General features: G+C 43.5%; 2 protein-coding genes across 3 annotated transcripts; one reads left to right on the top strand and one right to left on the bottom strand.

Annotated features, from left to right (window-relative positions):
• Window positions 1-283: 283 nt before the first annotated feature.
• LOC142931773 (aldo-keto reductase family 1 member B1) lies at window positions 284-7,971 on the top strand. The gene is made up of 10 exons (XM_076075860.1): window positions 284-557; window positions 1,599-1,775; window positions 3,883-3,999; window positions 4,281-4,358; window positions 4,455-4,571; window positions 5,462-5,574; window positions 6,370-6,457; window positions 6,534-6,617; window positions 7,479-7,561; window positions 7,635-7,971. Exons 1-10 carry the CDS (start codon window positions 477-479, stop codon window positions 7,666-7,668), a joined length of 972 nt encoding a protein of 323 aa, XP_075931975.1. The 5' UTR covers window positions 284-476; the 3' UTR covers window positions 7,669-7,971.
• klhl36 (kelch-like family member 36) lies at window positions 7,927-15,878 on the bottom strand. Of its 2 annotated transcripts, none has more exons than XM_076075847.1 (9): window positions 15,368-15,878; window positions 14,944-15,027; window positions 13,306-13,500; window positions 13,088-13,210; window positions 11,821-12,042; window positions 11,416-11,721; window positions 10,178-10,405; window positions 9,886-10,043; window positions 7,927-9,728 (listed from the first exon to the last, which is right to left on the bottom strand). In XM_076075847.1, the coding sequence occupies exons 2-9, from the start codon at window positions 15,001-15,003 to the stop codon at window positions 9,155-9,157; spliced, it is 1,866 nt and encodes a 621-aa protein (XP_075931962.1). In that variant the 5' UTR covers window positions 15,004-15,027; window positions 15,368-15,878; the 3' UTR covers window positions 7,927-9,154. The 2 variants fall into 2 exon arrangements, with proteins under 2 accessions (XP_075931962.1, XP_075931955.1); XM_076075840.1 differs by having other exon boundaries at window positions 15,562-15,649.
• Window positions 15,879-16,489: the final 611 nt, after the last annotated feature.

The following is a 16,489-nucleotide window of genomic DNA, read 5'->3' on the forward strand; positions in this document are numbered from 1 at the left end:
TCGCCATCTAATGTTGAACTGGAAAGATTACAGCAGATTTCTCTATTTACAGTGCGACCTGGCCTTTCTGTGTGTTTATGTGTGTGCGTGTGTGTTTATGTGTGTGTGTGTGTGTGTGTGTGTGTGTGTGTGTGTGTGTGTGTGTGTGTGTGCACTGCTACCCCTATTAGAAGAGTGACCTTTGCAACATGCTCCTCCCTCCTCCCTTAAAGACATGGTGGTGAAGTTGTGTGTTGTCCAATAATTAACCACTGGACTGATAAAGCAGCAATAGGAGAGAAAAAGAGAAAGAGAAGGAAAGACACAGGTCAGATAGACAAGTAAAATCAGCAAAGAAAGAGGAAGGACGTTGACTCAGCAGTTGCAGTTTCAGGGGAAAAAGAGGAAGAGGACAGCCCCGACAGTGTACGAGTGCATGTGTGCACCGAGTGTGTGCCGAGTTTCTCGTTTTGTTGCTTTTTGCTGCTGCCTGCTCCATGGAGGACTCACAGGTGACCAGGTCCATAGAGTTGAACGATGGCACACGGATGCCAGTTTTGGGTCTTGGGACATGGAAGGTACTCTAAACCCTCTTTCCTATATCTTTTATTCTCAATTTTGGGCTTTTTTGCATACTATTTGACTCTTTATTTATGTGTTGCAAATGCATGTATTTTAGGTATAGGAGTATTTACCGAAAGAAGTCTGCCAAGAGAGGCAATTGAAAATACCGGCTTCTGATAGGCAGATTATTTGCCCGCCTCAAGGTCAAATGGCAAGCTCCCTCATTGGCTGCCTACACATCCCAACCATTGATGTATAAAGAGAACTGGACGTTGGGAGGTGGCGCCCCATTCAGAAAGTTGCTCAGTGGCACATGAAGCAAAAACGTTTGACTTCCACATAAAGAATTTATTCCTTTTTTTAATTGAAAAAAGGGTTACAGACATCTCTGCCCCAATGTAAGTATCTGGGGAAAGTCTTTTGGGCCCAATGGCATCATGTGACAGACTTGGAAATTGACGAGTTAGCACTTTAAACATTTAATTCAAAGTTTTACCACCATCAACATGTCTGGTTGTTGCATGTTCGGTTGTCAGTATCGATATTCTAACAGCGGAGTCAAGTTCTGCAGAATTCTACATAACGTTTCACAGGAACAGGTGTTTCAGGTTAACCAGTGACCATGTTAACTTTTGACTTTAAGTCGAAAGTCGAAAGTATCCGTGGTTGCTCGTAGTAACTCACGTAGTTGATTAACCGTGTTGACTACCACTGGACTGTTTGTAGCATCCATTTTAAAAGAGAATAAAGTTAATATTTATGTTCCTACGTAGCTTGACAAAGCTATTGCACTTCGCCGTACTTCTGCATGTGCACACTTGCTTACAGCTGTTCACAAACTATAAAAGGGTCTACAGTTTGACATTTAGGGAAATTAGCTTATTTTGCTGTCTTGCCAAGAGTAACATAAGATTATTAATACTCTCAAATGTTATATGAGTGGTATCGATAATCTTATCCCAGCAAGAAAGTGAGTATATAACTGTTTCTTAACTTTAATATGGCAGATAGTGGTGAAGGTGGGCCTATTTTATAATTCTTTTTGCTTCTTGCAGTCCTCTCATCTCCCCCGCACCTCGGTCCAGGGTGCGGTGGAGGCTGCCATTGCGGCTGGCTATCGCCACATAGACACCGCTCACAACTACAAAAATGAGGTTGATATCGGCAAGGCTCTGCGCTCCAAGATACAGCAAGGCGTCATCAGGCGCCAGGACATGTTCATCGTCAGCAAGGTGGGTGGTGCAACATGAGGAGGGGGAATTATACAGTATTTGTTTACACAACTGATGTATATATATACATATATATATATATATATATTTTATGTTGTCTACGGAAGAGGATTAGGGCCACAAAGTCAAAACTCTAACAATAAAGTCAGAATTTATTACAGATTTATTTAGAGTAAAAAGCTGAACAACAAGCAGAACATCTGCAAAAATGCAGTTTTCTACTGATTGGCGAGCAGCCATCCATCCTTGTCCACTGCAGGTAACGTTAAAGATGCCATACAGAGTTTGATAATAAGAATAGTTTAATATATGAAAGATAATCATAATTGTTTAACTGCAAATGTATTTTAAAGATTTTGGAACTTTTTGCATTGCTGCTCAAGAAAGACTATTTGTATATATATATATGTATATACATATGTATATGTATATATATATATATATGTATATGTATATATATATATATAAGTCCTGTTCGTGACTTTCATGGACAGGATATCTAGGCGCAGCCTCGGGGCGGAGAACGTCAGGTTCGGGGGTCTCGGGATCGCCTCTCTGCTGTTTGCAGATGATGTGGTCCTGTTAGCCTCCTCGGATCATGACCTCCAGCATTCACTGGGGCGGTTTGCAGCCGAGTGTGAAGCGGCGGGGATGAGAGTTAGCACCTCCAAATCTGAGGCCATGGTGCTCTGCCGGAAACCGGTGGATTGCTCCCTCCAGGTGGGGACGGAGTGCCTACCTCAAGCGAAGGAGTTCAAGTATCTCGGGGTCTTGTTCACGAGTGAGGGTAAGATGGAGCGGGAGATTGACAGGCGGATCGGTGCGGCTGCAGCAGTAAAGCAGGCGCTGCACCGGACCATCTTGGTGAAGAGGGAGCTGAGCCGGAAGGCAAAGCTCTCAATTTACCACTCGGTCTACGTTCCTACCCTCACCTATGGTCACGAACTCTGGGTCGTGACCAAAAGGACAAGGTCGCGGCTACAAGCGGCCGAAATGAGCTTCCTCCGTAGGGTGGCCGGGCTCAGCCTTAGAGATAGGGTAAGGAGCTCGGTCATCAGGAGGGAGCTTGGAGTCGAGCCGCTACTCCTTCGCGTCGAAAGAAGTCAGCTGAGGTGGTTCGGGCGTCTAATTAGGATGCCTCCTGGACGCCTCCCACTGGAGGTTTTCCAGGCACGTCCAACTGGGAAGAGACCCCGGGGAAGACCCAGAACACGCTGGAGGGATTACATCTCCCAGCTGGCCTGGGAACGCCTCGGGATCCCCCAGAATGAGCTGGAACATGTTGCCGGTGAGAGGGAGGTCTGGGTCAGCCTGCTTGGCCTGCTGCCACCGCGACCCGACCCCGGATAGGCGGAGGAAAATGGATGGATGGATGGATATATATATATATATATATACACAAGAATAATAGAGGCAATATTGATTGTTTTCTTAATTAATTGTCTTTTTTTCTTACAATACAATCAAAAAGAACTGACAAGAGTATCAATAAGGAACTGAAGCGATAAGCAGTATCGATAAGAGTACGGATGGATGGATAAAATCAATACCCGCTAATATTAACCACTAAAAGGGCCTCCATGCGTCGATTTACGATGTTATTTGACAAGTCGAGAGTGAGAACTGATTGGTTATGGAAGATAAGAGGAGTACGGAACAAAAGGGAGAAGGAGACTCAAGAGACACTGGGAAACAAACTGGAGCACGGGCACAGGCTTCATCAAAGTCAAAATTCTAACTTTAATCTCAGAAAAAAAATGAAGTTTAAAATCTTTAGGAAGAACTTTAAAATCAGAATTCTGACTTTACAGGTGTTGAATACGAAATAGCTAACAGTGTTTACCTGAGGACCTGAGGGGGAACCGGTTTCTGCAACAACGTTATCAGCGGTAACTGCCGTATAGTCTCAGTGCATAGCAGCGGCCGTGAGCTAGCCAGTGGGGCAAGCTCACATGCACTAATAAAGCACATAGCAAATAGTTGTTTGCTGCCATGCTCTGATTATGGTATAGAGAACCTTTAGCAGAACTAGCTGACATTATTTTGTATACTTGGATACCTTTATTTTCTGTTAACCCTCCTGTCCTGTACCTTTTTTTGTATGTAGCTGTGGTGTACCCATCATGCCCCAGAGGACATCCCTGAATGCCTGAATAAGTCCCTGAATGATCTCCAGCTGGACTACCTGGATCTTTACCTTGTGCATTTCCCTGTTGCCCTAAAGGTTAAGCATATTATCCAAATTTACAAACGCAAACTATTTGTTTTTAAACACTTTAGAAAAAGGAGATCTTGAAAATCTACATTTTTTCAGAGAACACTGCTCGTAACTTGCGTGCCATCTGTGGAGGTCTGCGCCATGGTGCCTCGCACGTTTAAAGAGAGCTTAATTGTCTCAGTTTAAAGTCCAAGGGTCAACACATTTTTTTTAAATATAGATGTAATACTTTACATGTCATTTCATAGAAGCATCTGTTTGACTTTTACCTTTACATTTCTTCCCAGAAAATGGGTGACGACCTTTTCCCAAAGAAGGACGGAAAGATGCTGACCTCTGACACAGACTATGTGGATGTCTGGAGGGTAAGATGCGTTACGGGGGAAGTAATCTGACTGAACCCAAAATGCAAAAAAACAGAACACTGAGATGGAGGGACGATGCAAATGTTGTGTTTGCAGGGGATGGAAGCCCTGCAAGCCTCAGGGAAGGTGAAAAGCATCGGTGTGTCCAACTTCAGCATCCTGCAGCTGGAGAGGCTTCTTGCTCTGTGCAGGCTACCCCCTGCTGTCAACCAGGTACTGCAAATTTAACTCCTTTAGTGACGTAAGTGGAGGAAAGTCTGTACATTCATATTCCTTTATCCTTATACCTCCACACTTTATAAGTATGGACCCATATCCCACATTTTGGTACAAGTACAAAGTGAGTGGTTCAACCTCATTTGGGTTGTCCTTATTAAATTAACTGCATTATTAAAGTTTTGTCTTGCCTTCATTTGCCAATAGAAAGTGGAAAAAGACAACAAGGCACAGAGGAGGCACTCTGGTTGGAAGTTGAATTTAGAATCCGTTCTTATGCAGGCCTGAAATGTAATTCCAGGATCAAGAATAAAAGCAGAATTTTTTTAAATGGCTTTACTTTATATTTCATTTTTGTAGTGGGACAATATGAGCAACATAGTATCAAACAATGATGCCATATAATGACACCGGACGATGGGTCTCACAATGATGTGATACAGTTTCATATGTTGTGATCATATGGCATTGTAATTCATCATTATGATATCAAGATAAGAGATGAAAAAGTAAACATTTTAACAGCAAAGAATCCAGAATATTCATCTATGACATTATTAAATATCATTCAACTTGATGACTATGGACATTTGATGTCAACATATTGCATTACATGATGAATGATGTCAAGAATAGATCTTCATGATGTTAGATGACATACATGAGTTCATGCAACAGAATTAATTGGAAATGTGTGAATGAAATGTAATCATGTGAGAATGTGGTCGTGCAATGTCATGATGTGAGGATGTGTTGGTGCAATGTAATTATGTGCTGTAATCACTTTACATCACGCAGTGGTGCAACTTCCATATTTCAACATAATGTAATGAATGACAGGTTGTGCACAGTTATTCAGCTTTTGTTTGGTGTTATATCATCCATAGATTGAGCTTCATCCCTACCTGGTGCAGACAGAGATGATAGAGTTCTGTAAATCAAAGAGCATCGCCCTGACTGCCTACAGTCCCTTTGGCTCGCCGCAGAGACCCCCAGAGATGTAAGTATCCCTCATACACTCCACTGACTCAGACTGGTGATTGAAAATGAATCAAGCACCTGCATAATTCTGCTGATATCACATCTGACTATTCTCAGAGATCATTCTGTGATCCAAATTCGATTCAATTTGTTAGCTTAGTTTGCCCCAAAGAGGACACATTTATTTAGATCAACTTTGTGTTAGTTCGTATTGCACAGTTACAACCAAAGTAGAGTTTGTAAACAAGTCACTTTACTCAGGATTTGTTTATTGTACATAAAGGTATCTGTCATCTTATAACCAACCCTTTGTCATCTTCACTCCATAGATTTCAGATAAATGGAGCTGTTTCCATCTTTTTATTTACAAATAAGATCAATCTTGGACATGAAGTCTAGGTTTAAAAAATAAAAATAAAAACACTGACATTGACATTGTAGAGGTTCCTGCAGCAGAACCCCTCCCTTATAACTGCTGACAGTCAATCAGAAAAGTTTTGCATTTTGTTTCTCAAAAAAGCCTCCTTGCACCTCCTCATGGAAGCTTGTCACAGTGGTTTGTATTTGATGTGTATGTTACGATTTATCCAGAACCCTCATGTCATCTGATGAATTTCGATCTAATTTTTAACTACTTATTTACTTCCCTTTCTGTTTTTGTTTTCGATGTCTTTTGAATGCAATTGTGATGCATTCTTAAAGTCTTATGTTAATGTTAAATATATATTTTTTGCCCTTGTAAAGTGCTTTGAATGGCCTTTTGTCTGCATGGTGCAATCCTGTGCTCTGGTCTTTTGTATCTCGCCTATCTCAGGTTCAGAGGAGTCCTTGATCCGCATAAGCTCCTGGAGGATCCAGTCGTAGCAGATATAGCCAAGAAGCACAGACGCAGCCCTGCACAGGTCAGCGTAGTCTACTGTGGTCTAAGTGTGTGTGAGTGTGTGTATTCCTTTGTTAGTAACAGCGGTACTCCCCCAGGTGTTGCTGAGGTACCATGTGCAGCAGGGTATTGCAGTCATCCCTAAGAGTGACAAGCCTCATCGCATCCTTGAGAACACAAAGGTAACACCTCTCCTCCTCTTACTGTTTCTGTCACTCAGGCTCACTCCTAAGAATTGTATTTTTATGACAATGGTGCGATCATTAGACATTGTTCAGTCTTTCGTCTGCAACTTGCTCCTACGTCTGTGGTCCAACCATAGACTAGAGATAACAAGTGGACGTAGTCATCGTGACGTAGCCCATTGGTTTGTGGACTGCCGTTTAGAAGCCTCGAGTGCGGCAATTTCGCCGTCGCCATGTTTTTTTGCAACCAATGAACAGAAGTTATTATATTTGGAATGCGAAGGAGTGACGTGGAGACACCGTATACGGCTGACAGCGACCTGTCAATCACAGCAAGCCCGACCTAAAGCATACTCCGCTTTATGGTCTATTTGACTCTAAATGGACCATCATTTACTAAATGAACATCATGCTGTATTGAAGAAGACTTGTTGACCAGTTTCATAAAGTATGAATACATCTCATCTTGGCTTTTTGTCTTTATGTTTGTATGGTACTTGGATTTACAGACCACACCGCACCGTTTATCAGACCACTAAATGAGACAAGAATTAGCATAGCTAGCTAGCGCACCCAGTCCTTCCGTGATCGTGTAAACCATGCTGCTAGCGTGGCTAAACAAACCCCTACAAAATGTTATAATACTAAAAAGTCCCTCTTCTCAGGATGCATACTGCCGGCGTTGTATCATCATTCGACACAACATGGTGTATTTCCCCTTAGAAAGGCTGGTATATACACACTGCACTGCAAAATAAAAAATAAAAATTGTCTAGGACTTAAAACAAAAAAAGATGAGCATCGGTATAGTTGTCTGTAAAAACACATTTGTCCAAATTAGTTTTGATGTTTGTGCAGATCTTTGACTTCAGTCTGACTGAAGAAGACATGAGAGCACTAAGAGGACTGGACCGAGGGTGGAGGGCCTGCATGCTTGAAGGGTAAGTGGACACACAGCAAAAAGGTTCTGCAAAGTGCCGCTGTTCTCACAGTGATGACTGTTCTGCTTCTCAGAGTCAAGTCTCATCCGTACTACCCGTTCGTGTGAGGCTGTCAGGAGAGACACGGCACACTGGATCTACTAATACCATGACAACCAACGAGACTCAAGACCGGCTACATGCAGTCTACCCACAGTATCAGTACTACACGCTGTGATTCATCAGTGCCTTGTTTGCATAATACTCAAGATAGAATGTGAAGACAAATCTTTCAAATCTCTTAACAAATATCAGTTCGTCCATCAGCTCCTTAAGGTGGGGTGCCTAATTTTCTAATGTTTTCGTGTCATGAACGAAAAACTATGTTTGTGTTAACATCTGCATTTTAATTAAAGATAATTCAACAAAAATGCACAGTCCAGCAAATAATTCTGAAAAAAACTTTTTTTGTTACAATATACAATACATTATCTTTTTTTTTTTTTTACATACACTCTACTATGTGAGTTAAGGTAGTTTTGCTGGATGGAACATTTAATTGAATGTATTTGCGCTTTGGTGTCCAACAGAGTACATACACTTTAAATCTCTTCATATACACAGAAACACATGACATGACCCATTAACAGCGCATCACATGGTGGTGGCACACTGTGTCACCACGGAACAATGCCAATGGAAAGTCAATCAGGATCCTTTTTTTGTGGTGGACACGCAAATTAAATCTACGTGACTACGCAACGGTCAGAGGTAGTGATGTAGTATGATCGGTGAGTGGTTGAGGTGGATGGGTCAACAACACAGGACTTTTAACCCTGAGATGTTGAGTAATGGTGAAGTTACATTTGTGATGTTTTTTGCTGAAATGTAATCTTGCGTTTCGTATTTCTGTGAGATCACGTTTAAATTAGGGATAAATGATAATTCAAATGAATATATTTCTGTACTCCAGAGGAAGTGGTAACAATGTATCTTTGTCAATTCCATCACTGTTAGTCCGGCAAAGCCGATTAACCTTGGAGCCAGAATGATGATTATGAGGGACTCTTGGGATTTTTATGCCTCCACACCGCTTCAGCCGTGGCCGGAATGTCCGTCCGTCCCATTTTTTCGTGAATGTGATACCTCAGGAACGCCTGGAGGGCATTTCTTCATATTTGACACAAACGTCCACTAGCACAGAAGGTTAAACTAATTCAAATTTGGTGGTCAAAGGTTCCTTTGACCTCAAGCAACACGTTTTTGGCCATAACTCTAGAATTCATATGCTAATTGTGACACTTTCATCTAGCCCATATATCTGTCTATACAGTGTTAATACTCAGGCATGCAGTGTGTAACTCAACATTATGTCTTGCAGGACATTTATAAATGAAAGCAGAGTGAATTCTTCTTTTCTCTCCCATCCCCCTTACTAATCGGATGTTCTTAACCAAAAGACCCTCGAGTTAATTCAGTGGTGACCGTTATTGCCACCTCTCTGCCTTTGTGATGCTGATACCCGTTTAAGGGACATAACAAAATATGTTTCTTCTATTAAAAAGATTTATCAGAAATATTTTTGGACAAAGAGAAAGTCCTTCATTACTGCTGCTATGTGGGGTGTAATCTTCCTTTCATCCTTTGTCCTATCTTCTTCATCTCCGAAGAGGGTGATGATGGTGAGGGCTTCACTGTGCAGACGCATGCCGAGGCCCCTGCGATACATTTCGGCAGGTCGGGTCCTCTGGACCATGAGCCCTCGTCAGGGTCGTACACCTGAGTGGCCTTAGAGAACACCATGCTCTCCCAGCTGTAGCCGCCGAGCACGTAGATCCTCCCCACCCACACCGCAAGCCCCGCCTCGCTGTTGGGCAGCAGCAGCGGCGCCACTCGCGTCCACTGGCCGCTGCATGGGTCGTAAGACTCCACCTGAAGGATGTCGAAGCGCTCCGTGGTGTCCTCGTGGTCGTCGCTGCCCCCGATGGCGTAGATGAGGTGGTTGGGGGAGGCCATGCAGTGCCAGCCCCTCGCTAGGGACATGGCCCGGCGCTTCACCCACACCTCGCTTTCCCGTGATGGATCGAAGCTCAGCACGTCGCGGCGGTATGGGCCGATCTGGTAGTCGTGACCACCTGAGATATAGACTACACCGCGGTGGACTGTCCCAGCGTGGCCGTAAGTGGACCTAGGAAAGACAGAATACAAAAAGGATGTAAAAAAAAAAAAGTATGTTCTTAATGATACATTCTCAGGGGACCATAAATGCCAAACTTCATGGCAAACCCATCCGTGAGAGAAATGTCCCCATAAAACAGCAAACCCAGTGGCGACACGTGTCCTACCTGGGCAGTCCTGCCACGTAGGACCAGCAATCCTCAGCGGGACAGTAAACCTCCACAGAGGACAACGCTCCGGTGTCGTTCCTCCCACCCACGGCGATCAGGCAGTCTCCCACTGCCCCCAGGTGAAAATCCACTCGCCGCTCATTCATCGGGGCGCCCTGGAAAAAAAATAACATCATACCGTCACTGTGCATGGGCGACTTGGCCGATAAAAGACAAGCGCCAACAAACATAAGAGAACCATGGGGACTCCTCCTTTACTCTCTACAGAAATGTACATTTCTCACAGTACCCTGGCCCACTGGTTGTGGCGGGGGTCATATCTGTACAGCAGGTTGCAGGCGGCATCTCCGCCGTTGTCCCTGGACAAGCTTCCCCCGGCGGCGAAGATGAAGCCCCCCAGCACTGCCAGGCAGTGGTGGCTCCGCTTGGCCGGCAGCTCGGTTTCCACCTCCCAGATCCCTGTTTCACCGTCCAGCCGGCAAACATTGGCGCTCAGCTCCTCGCCACGTTCTGACACCTTGAGGAGTAAAAAGAGAGGAGGGTTAAGCGATCAGGCATGGTTATTAAAAAGCATAAAAGTGTGCCAGTCACTGTCTATTTGTTTAATGGTTATGAGACATTACAAGGTCACAACTTGAGACACAATTAGTCAAGTTTTTAGGGAATCAAAGCTGCATTTGCATACTTTGTCTTTTTTACGTTTAGTTCATACTGCAGTTGCCCTAACAAAGTAGGTACTGAGGCATCCGGTATGGGACATACATCCTCATAACATGGCACCTTCACCTTGTTGCTCATACGTCTGCTAGGCAAAGGATTATGGGTCAGAACAGCCTGAAAAGCGGGCTACATGTAGAACATCCTGGTATTTTTTGACATTCTATGTATTGTGACAATCTGTTTCTGGCACACTAAATATTATGGTAGTATGGTAGTATAGTAGAATGGGTATGTGAAAGCACAACAAGTCTTTATTTCTGCAGCTAAAATCTGACTCGGGTTTCAAGTCAGCACAGAAAGTGACAAATATTCAAGCAAAAACAAATTAACCAAAAATGTCAAGAGGATGACACCTTGTCATATAAGAGTCTACTTTGTGGACTAATAACAGATTAACAGGTGAGCCATCACCTGTGATGTCTATATATGTATATATACATATATAGACTATATACATAGTCTCTATCTAAGATGTGGACGTAGTCACTCATTGGTTTGTGGCTGTTTTGAAGCCTCGAGTTTGGCAATTTCGCCTGTCAATCACAGTAAGCCCACCCTAAAGCATACTCCACTTTATGGTCTGTTTGACTCTAAATGGACCATCATTTACTAAATGAGCATCATGCTGTGTTGAAGAAGACTTCAAACTAGAGCTTGAGACCATAAACTCATGTTTACAATGTTTACTGAGGTAATAAATCAATCGGACTTCTTTTGCAACCACTCCTGCTGGTCAGAGGAGAGAATGCAAGTTTTAAGACACTTCCGCATTTGCATCACTCCCAGAGGTTGCTGCTTGGTCTGTACCTCTCCTCCGATCAGCAGCAGCCGCTCTGCTCCCCCCCTCAGCGTGGTGCGTCCTGTTTGCAGGAGCGGCTGGGCGCTGGGCCTGGCGTGGTACCCCAGGGCTTCCTCCACCAGGGCCTCGCAGCCGGCCTCCTTCGTCGGAAGGGCCCGCAGCGCCGGCAGCACCCGGTCCGCCAGCTCCCCCGCCGGCATCAGGGGGAAGCGGACGTTGGAGAGGAGCTGCGTGGCGTGGGCCGTCCGCTCGGGCGCCTCGCCTAGCCACCGCAGGGCGGCCTGGAAAAGCTCCTGCTCACTGTCATACTGGACCTGACGACGAAGAGAGGAGCGGCTTCTTGTAAATCTTTGCCCCCAAAAGTCAAGAATAAACTTACAGTGTCAACATCTGAACAACGTGGTGTTGTTTACCTGGCCACTAGAGAGGTAGGACGCGAGTTTGTGTGGCGGGGTGCTGCGAAGGAAGTCTGGAGTGAGGGAGAGCGTGGCGAAGCGCGCAAGGACAAAGCGGTCGATGAAGGTGTCGAGTCGCTCCAGGCTGTAGAGCTGGGCCAGCTCCTGCAGGTACAGGTAGTTGTCCTCGCTCACCTCCCTCTCCAGGTACTGGCAGCAGAAATCCACCGCTCGCCACACCTGAACAGCAGCAGGATTTTTACATTTCACATGTCCCCTTAAAGAACAACTGGTTTGTTTCCATCAGGAGGAATTATACTGTTGTTTTTTATTTCCAAACAAATGAACACTATTTTTACCTCTTATTAATTATCTATAACCACTATATAAACAATGAATCACTGCTTCATAACATGCTGGTTATTAACAGGACATTCTTTAAATCCTCATACTATAAAGCGTATAAACAGTTAATTAACGCATGATAACATACAGAAGTTATAATCAAATATCATTATATATTCACAGCCGTTTTTAAAGCACCACAAACACAGTTTTAAACCTCCTGTAAATGTGTACAGTTACTTTTTTTCTTGACAAATCATTGCGGCCCAATTCAAAACAGAGCAATTTTTTGCGTGAATGAAGGTTCCTGACCATCTTTACTGCCATTCCCACGTCACCTTTTATTATCTTGAATAGGTAAACCAGACATTTAGAAGAGATCGTTGGTTTAATGCCTGTGTTACAGAAAACATATACACATGTTGAATACTTTATGAATGAGACCAAATAAATACATTTTGGCAGATTTATCTCATTAGGTTCAATGTTATAAGTAGACTGCAATTATGAGAACATTAAGGCTCCTTCATGTGGCTTAAAGGTGTACTGGTTATATAAATGTTAAATAAAGCACTATGGGGGCTAATTTATTTGGCGACCCTAATAAAATCTCCTGCGACCCACTTGTGGGTCCCAACCCAGTGTTTGGAAATGAGTGCTTTATAAAACGCCTTAAAATAAATGTCTTAAAATGTATATTCAATACAAACTATTTTAGACACTGTAGTATGTGTACATGTGCATGAATAAATGCTTGATAATACAACTGAAAGACTATGAAGGAATGACAAACATTTGCCAACATTATTCACCACAGCCCTTTTTGGCGTATCTATGGCAGCTGGTTCAATTTCAACTTCTATCTTTTACATATGCGTAATATGATGACGCACCCTAGTTCATCTATATATTTACTATCATGTGTTGAACAGTGTCTCACCTGCAGAAGGTGGGCAGCTTCCAGCACATGGTCAATATTTCCTCCATCCAATGGCAGCTCTCCGCTGTACAGGAAGTCAACAACAGCATTCAGACCGATGTAGGACACCCCGACCAGCTCAACCTGCAGACAGGAAGAGGACAGCGGAGGTTAATCAGGCGTTGGACATTTAAGAACGTCCGTCCGTCCCCCGGTGCATCGTCCTACGGTGCGTTTACCTCCTCCTGGCGTTGCTCCCTCATGCCCAGGGTGAACATGGCGTGGAAGTACGGGCTGGAGACGGCCAACAGGGCTCGGTGAGCGGGAACCCGCTGGTTGTCCGCCACCAGCACCACGTCGCAGAACTGGCCGTGCTGCCGCTGCTCGTCGAGGCCCCGCAACACCTCTACAGCTTGGTCCACCCAGTGGAACATCTGTCAACACAAGGCGGTTTACAGTACACACAAAACATACTGTGTGTAAAAATGTTTAGCTTTTTTTCTGCTCAGTTAAGTTTGTTCATCTTCTGCTTAAATCTGAAAGTTCAGTTCAGTCAATCAGTCTTTCCTCGAGTCCTGACTTAACATGCTGCATAGCCCTGCCTCAACAGTCCTCGCCTCCAACTCCTCTGTTGCGTTTATTAAATAATGCTGGAAGGGAGGGTTTTATTCAGGCGGCAACCTCCGTGTCTAAAACGTGGAGCCAATGCGGAAGTGCCTTAAATCTGCATTCCTACTAGTTGTATAGAAGTCTATGAGAAAATGACTCTACTTCTCTCTTGATTTATTACCTCAGTAAACATTGTAAACATGAGTTTATGGTCTCAATCTCTAGTTTCAAGTCTTCAATACAGCATGATGTTCATTTAGTAAGTTATTCAATTCAATATATTTTTGTATAGCCCTATATCACTAATCACAAATTCTCCTCAGAGCGCTTTACAATCTGTACACATACGACATCCTCTGTCCCAGGACCCTCACAACAGGAAAAACTCCCCCAAAAAACCCTTTAACGTTGAGAAAAGATGAAGAAACCTTAGGGAGAGCAACAGAGGAGGATCCCTCTATCAGGATGGACAGGAGTGTGATCGATGTCGTGAGTGCAAGTTATGGTCCCGTTTAGAGTAAGAGTAGAACACAAAGCAGGGTATGCTTTGGGGGCGTGGCTACCTTGTGATTGCTACGACAACGTTGTCTGTGTTTTTGAACTTTAACCCTTCCACTGTTTTCTTTTTCTTTGGCCAAAAAAAAGTGTTGTTATTCAGCGTTTGATTGAACATGACCCCAGCCTCTTGTGTCAATTGTGGTTTCCAAAAAACCAAGATGGTGATGGACAAAATGCCAAACTCGAGGCTTCTAAAAAAGGCCGTACCAATGGGTATTGTCACAGTGACTATGTCCACTTCTTTTATAAAGTTTATGGATTTGACGACTTGGTGGGTGGTCATTTTTCGGAACTTAAAGTTCTTAAAGAGAGAAGCCATCTTATTTCTTTAAGCTGGATCCCTGTATTGTTGATCGTATAATGCAATGCATATAATTATTAGACCTCAAGGACACACACAATGAGTTTTGGTGAGAAACACTGAATGTAAACACAACTGAGTTTGCTTACAAGACAACTCCACGGGGGTACCTTGAAGTATCAGTGCTTCTTGCAACAAATTGCGCAAAAATAAAAGTTAAGTGTTCTAATGTTGATGGAACACTCACAAAGACATCCACATTTACACACTATTGACGCCTGATTGCTGAGATTCTGGTGTGTCTTTTAAGTCATTTAATAATGTGGCCAATGGAGGAGATGAGTAAAAGCTTCTTGTTTACATTCATATGTGTGTCAGAGTCTGACTGGCACACATCACACACACTGACCTTGGACGATTCACTGATCCGCTGGAGCCGAAACACACGACTCGGTTTGCCATTGTCCATTATGTTCCCTCAAGCAGGCATCATCTAAAGGAGACACACACAAACAGAGACACACACACGCGCGCGCGCGCACCCACACACATTGTAAAAATAGTGTGTAAGATCTTCCCTCACCAATTGTGCCCCATCCCTAGCACTAAATGAATCCTCCACAGACGTGAGAACCAGAAAAGCCATGTATCCTAACTTAGTAACTGGACGAGCCCCTACTGTCCCCACGCTTCTATGTTCCTCATACTGTCATACTGTTAGCTAGAAAACACAACAGTCAAACCGTCAATGACAAGAAACTACATTAAGTTATGTCACTTTCTGATTCAAACCCTAAAAAAGCTCCTATTGTTATGAACTGACAAGTGCTGACATTTGGAATGATCGTGGAGCAGACGACATCCGCGTGCACCGTGATGCTGCCAACAGCATCTCTCGTTCCCTCAGTTGAGCACCAGAAGGAGACGCAGTCGCCTTTTTATTTTGGAGGAAACGATAATCACGCGTTTTTCAACGACGGCACAAACTGGACCGCTTGGTACAAACAGTCTCTTGTAACAAACTCACTTCGCAGAGAGACATATTCCCCAAAACTACCACGGAAAGAGCTGAAGAATGTAGCAGCATTTTCAGCTAGCCTGAATAAACATATAGACTTCCGGCTTAGGTTTTCAAAATAAACTAATTTGTCCTTTATCACTCCTTGAGACATTGTTTTGCTGCAGCCATGGTACGTTAACGTGAATAAATGACACTACTGACAGGAACCAATGGTCTCTCAAAAATGTAAATGTTTATGGAATTTTCACTTGGAAATGTCATCACTTCATTATTTTTGCCCTTTTATTTTGAAGCCAAAACCTTTCAAGCCGATGTTGTGAGTGACACCAGCCAGGTTAACGAGATCTGGCTTTAAAATACATACAGGAAACAAGATGCTCCTAATGGACCAATCACAATTAGGTCTGTGCGAGTACGTTCAAGACACCAATGTCCCTGAACATTTTTAAAGGCATTTAACCCATGATAAATACTGGGAAGTAGGCCATAATAAACTTGGATGTTGGGGTGCATTTTGTGAATTTTTTGTGAATGTAAACAGAACTAGAGGACCATCTTGCGATGGAGTCGCACCACCCGCGAATTGAGCCAGGAGCACTTGGCCTTCACTTGGATCTCAACTACAGGCCTGTACAGTTTTGTGATGCCAAAATCGGGCCAGGGGCGTAAAGTTGGTGGTCCAATGGCCCCCTCGCTCCCCTTGATATGACTTTGATCTTATAACTCAACGTTCATTTTGATCTCAACTATACAACTGTAAAGTTTCATGACTACATCTTGCATCGCGGTAACAATATCTGTCCACAGACGGATATATAAACACTGACCCACAGACTCACAAGGTAGAAAAAATACCACTGTCAGAATACTAATGTCACGATGAAAGAGATGAAGATTTCAACATTTAAGATAAAACAAACCCATAAAAGAATAC

The sequence above is a fragment of the Anarhichas minor genome, unplaced genomic scaffold, assembly GCF_050575085.1.
Source record: "Anarhichas minor isolate MPS153535 unplaced genomic scaffold, ASM5057508v1 ptg000005l, whole genome shotgun sequence".
NCBI lineage: Eukaryota > Metazoa > Chordata > Actinopteri > Perciformes > Anarhichadidae > Anarhichas > Anarhichas minor.

What these genes read in the sequence shown, in the direction of transcription:
- LOC142931773 (XM_076075860.1), top strand. Translation starts at nt 477, where the DNA reads ATGGAGGACTCACAGGTGACCAGGTCCATAGAGTTGAACGATGGCACA. An exon ending in TGGGTCTTGGGACATGGAAG is followed by an intron (nt 558 to 1,598) that starts GTACTCTAAACC and finishes TGCTTCTTGCAG; the next exon opens with TCCTCTCATCTCCCCCGCAC. An exon ending in TACCCCCTGCTGTCAACCAG is followed by an intron (nt 4,572 to 5,461) that starts GTACTGCAAATT and finishes TATCATCCATAG; the next exon opens with ATTGAGCTTCATCCCTACCT.
- klhl36 (XM_076075847.1), bottom strand. Translation starts at nt 15,003, where the DNA reads ATGGACAATGGCAAACCGAGTCGTGTGTTTCGGCTCCAGCGGATCAGT. An exon ending in GGATCAGTGAATCGTCCAAG is followed by an intron (nt 13,501 to 14,943) that starts GTCAGTGTGTGT and finishes TTGTGTTGACAG; the next exon opens with ATGTTCCACTGGGTGGACCA. An exon ending in AAGCTGCCCACCTTCTGCAG is followed by an intron (nt 12,043 to 13,087) that starts GTGAGACACTGT and finishes GCTGCTGTTCAG; the next exon opens with GTGTGGCGAGCGGTGGATTT.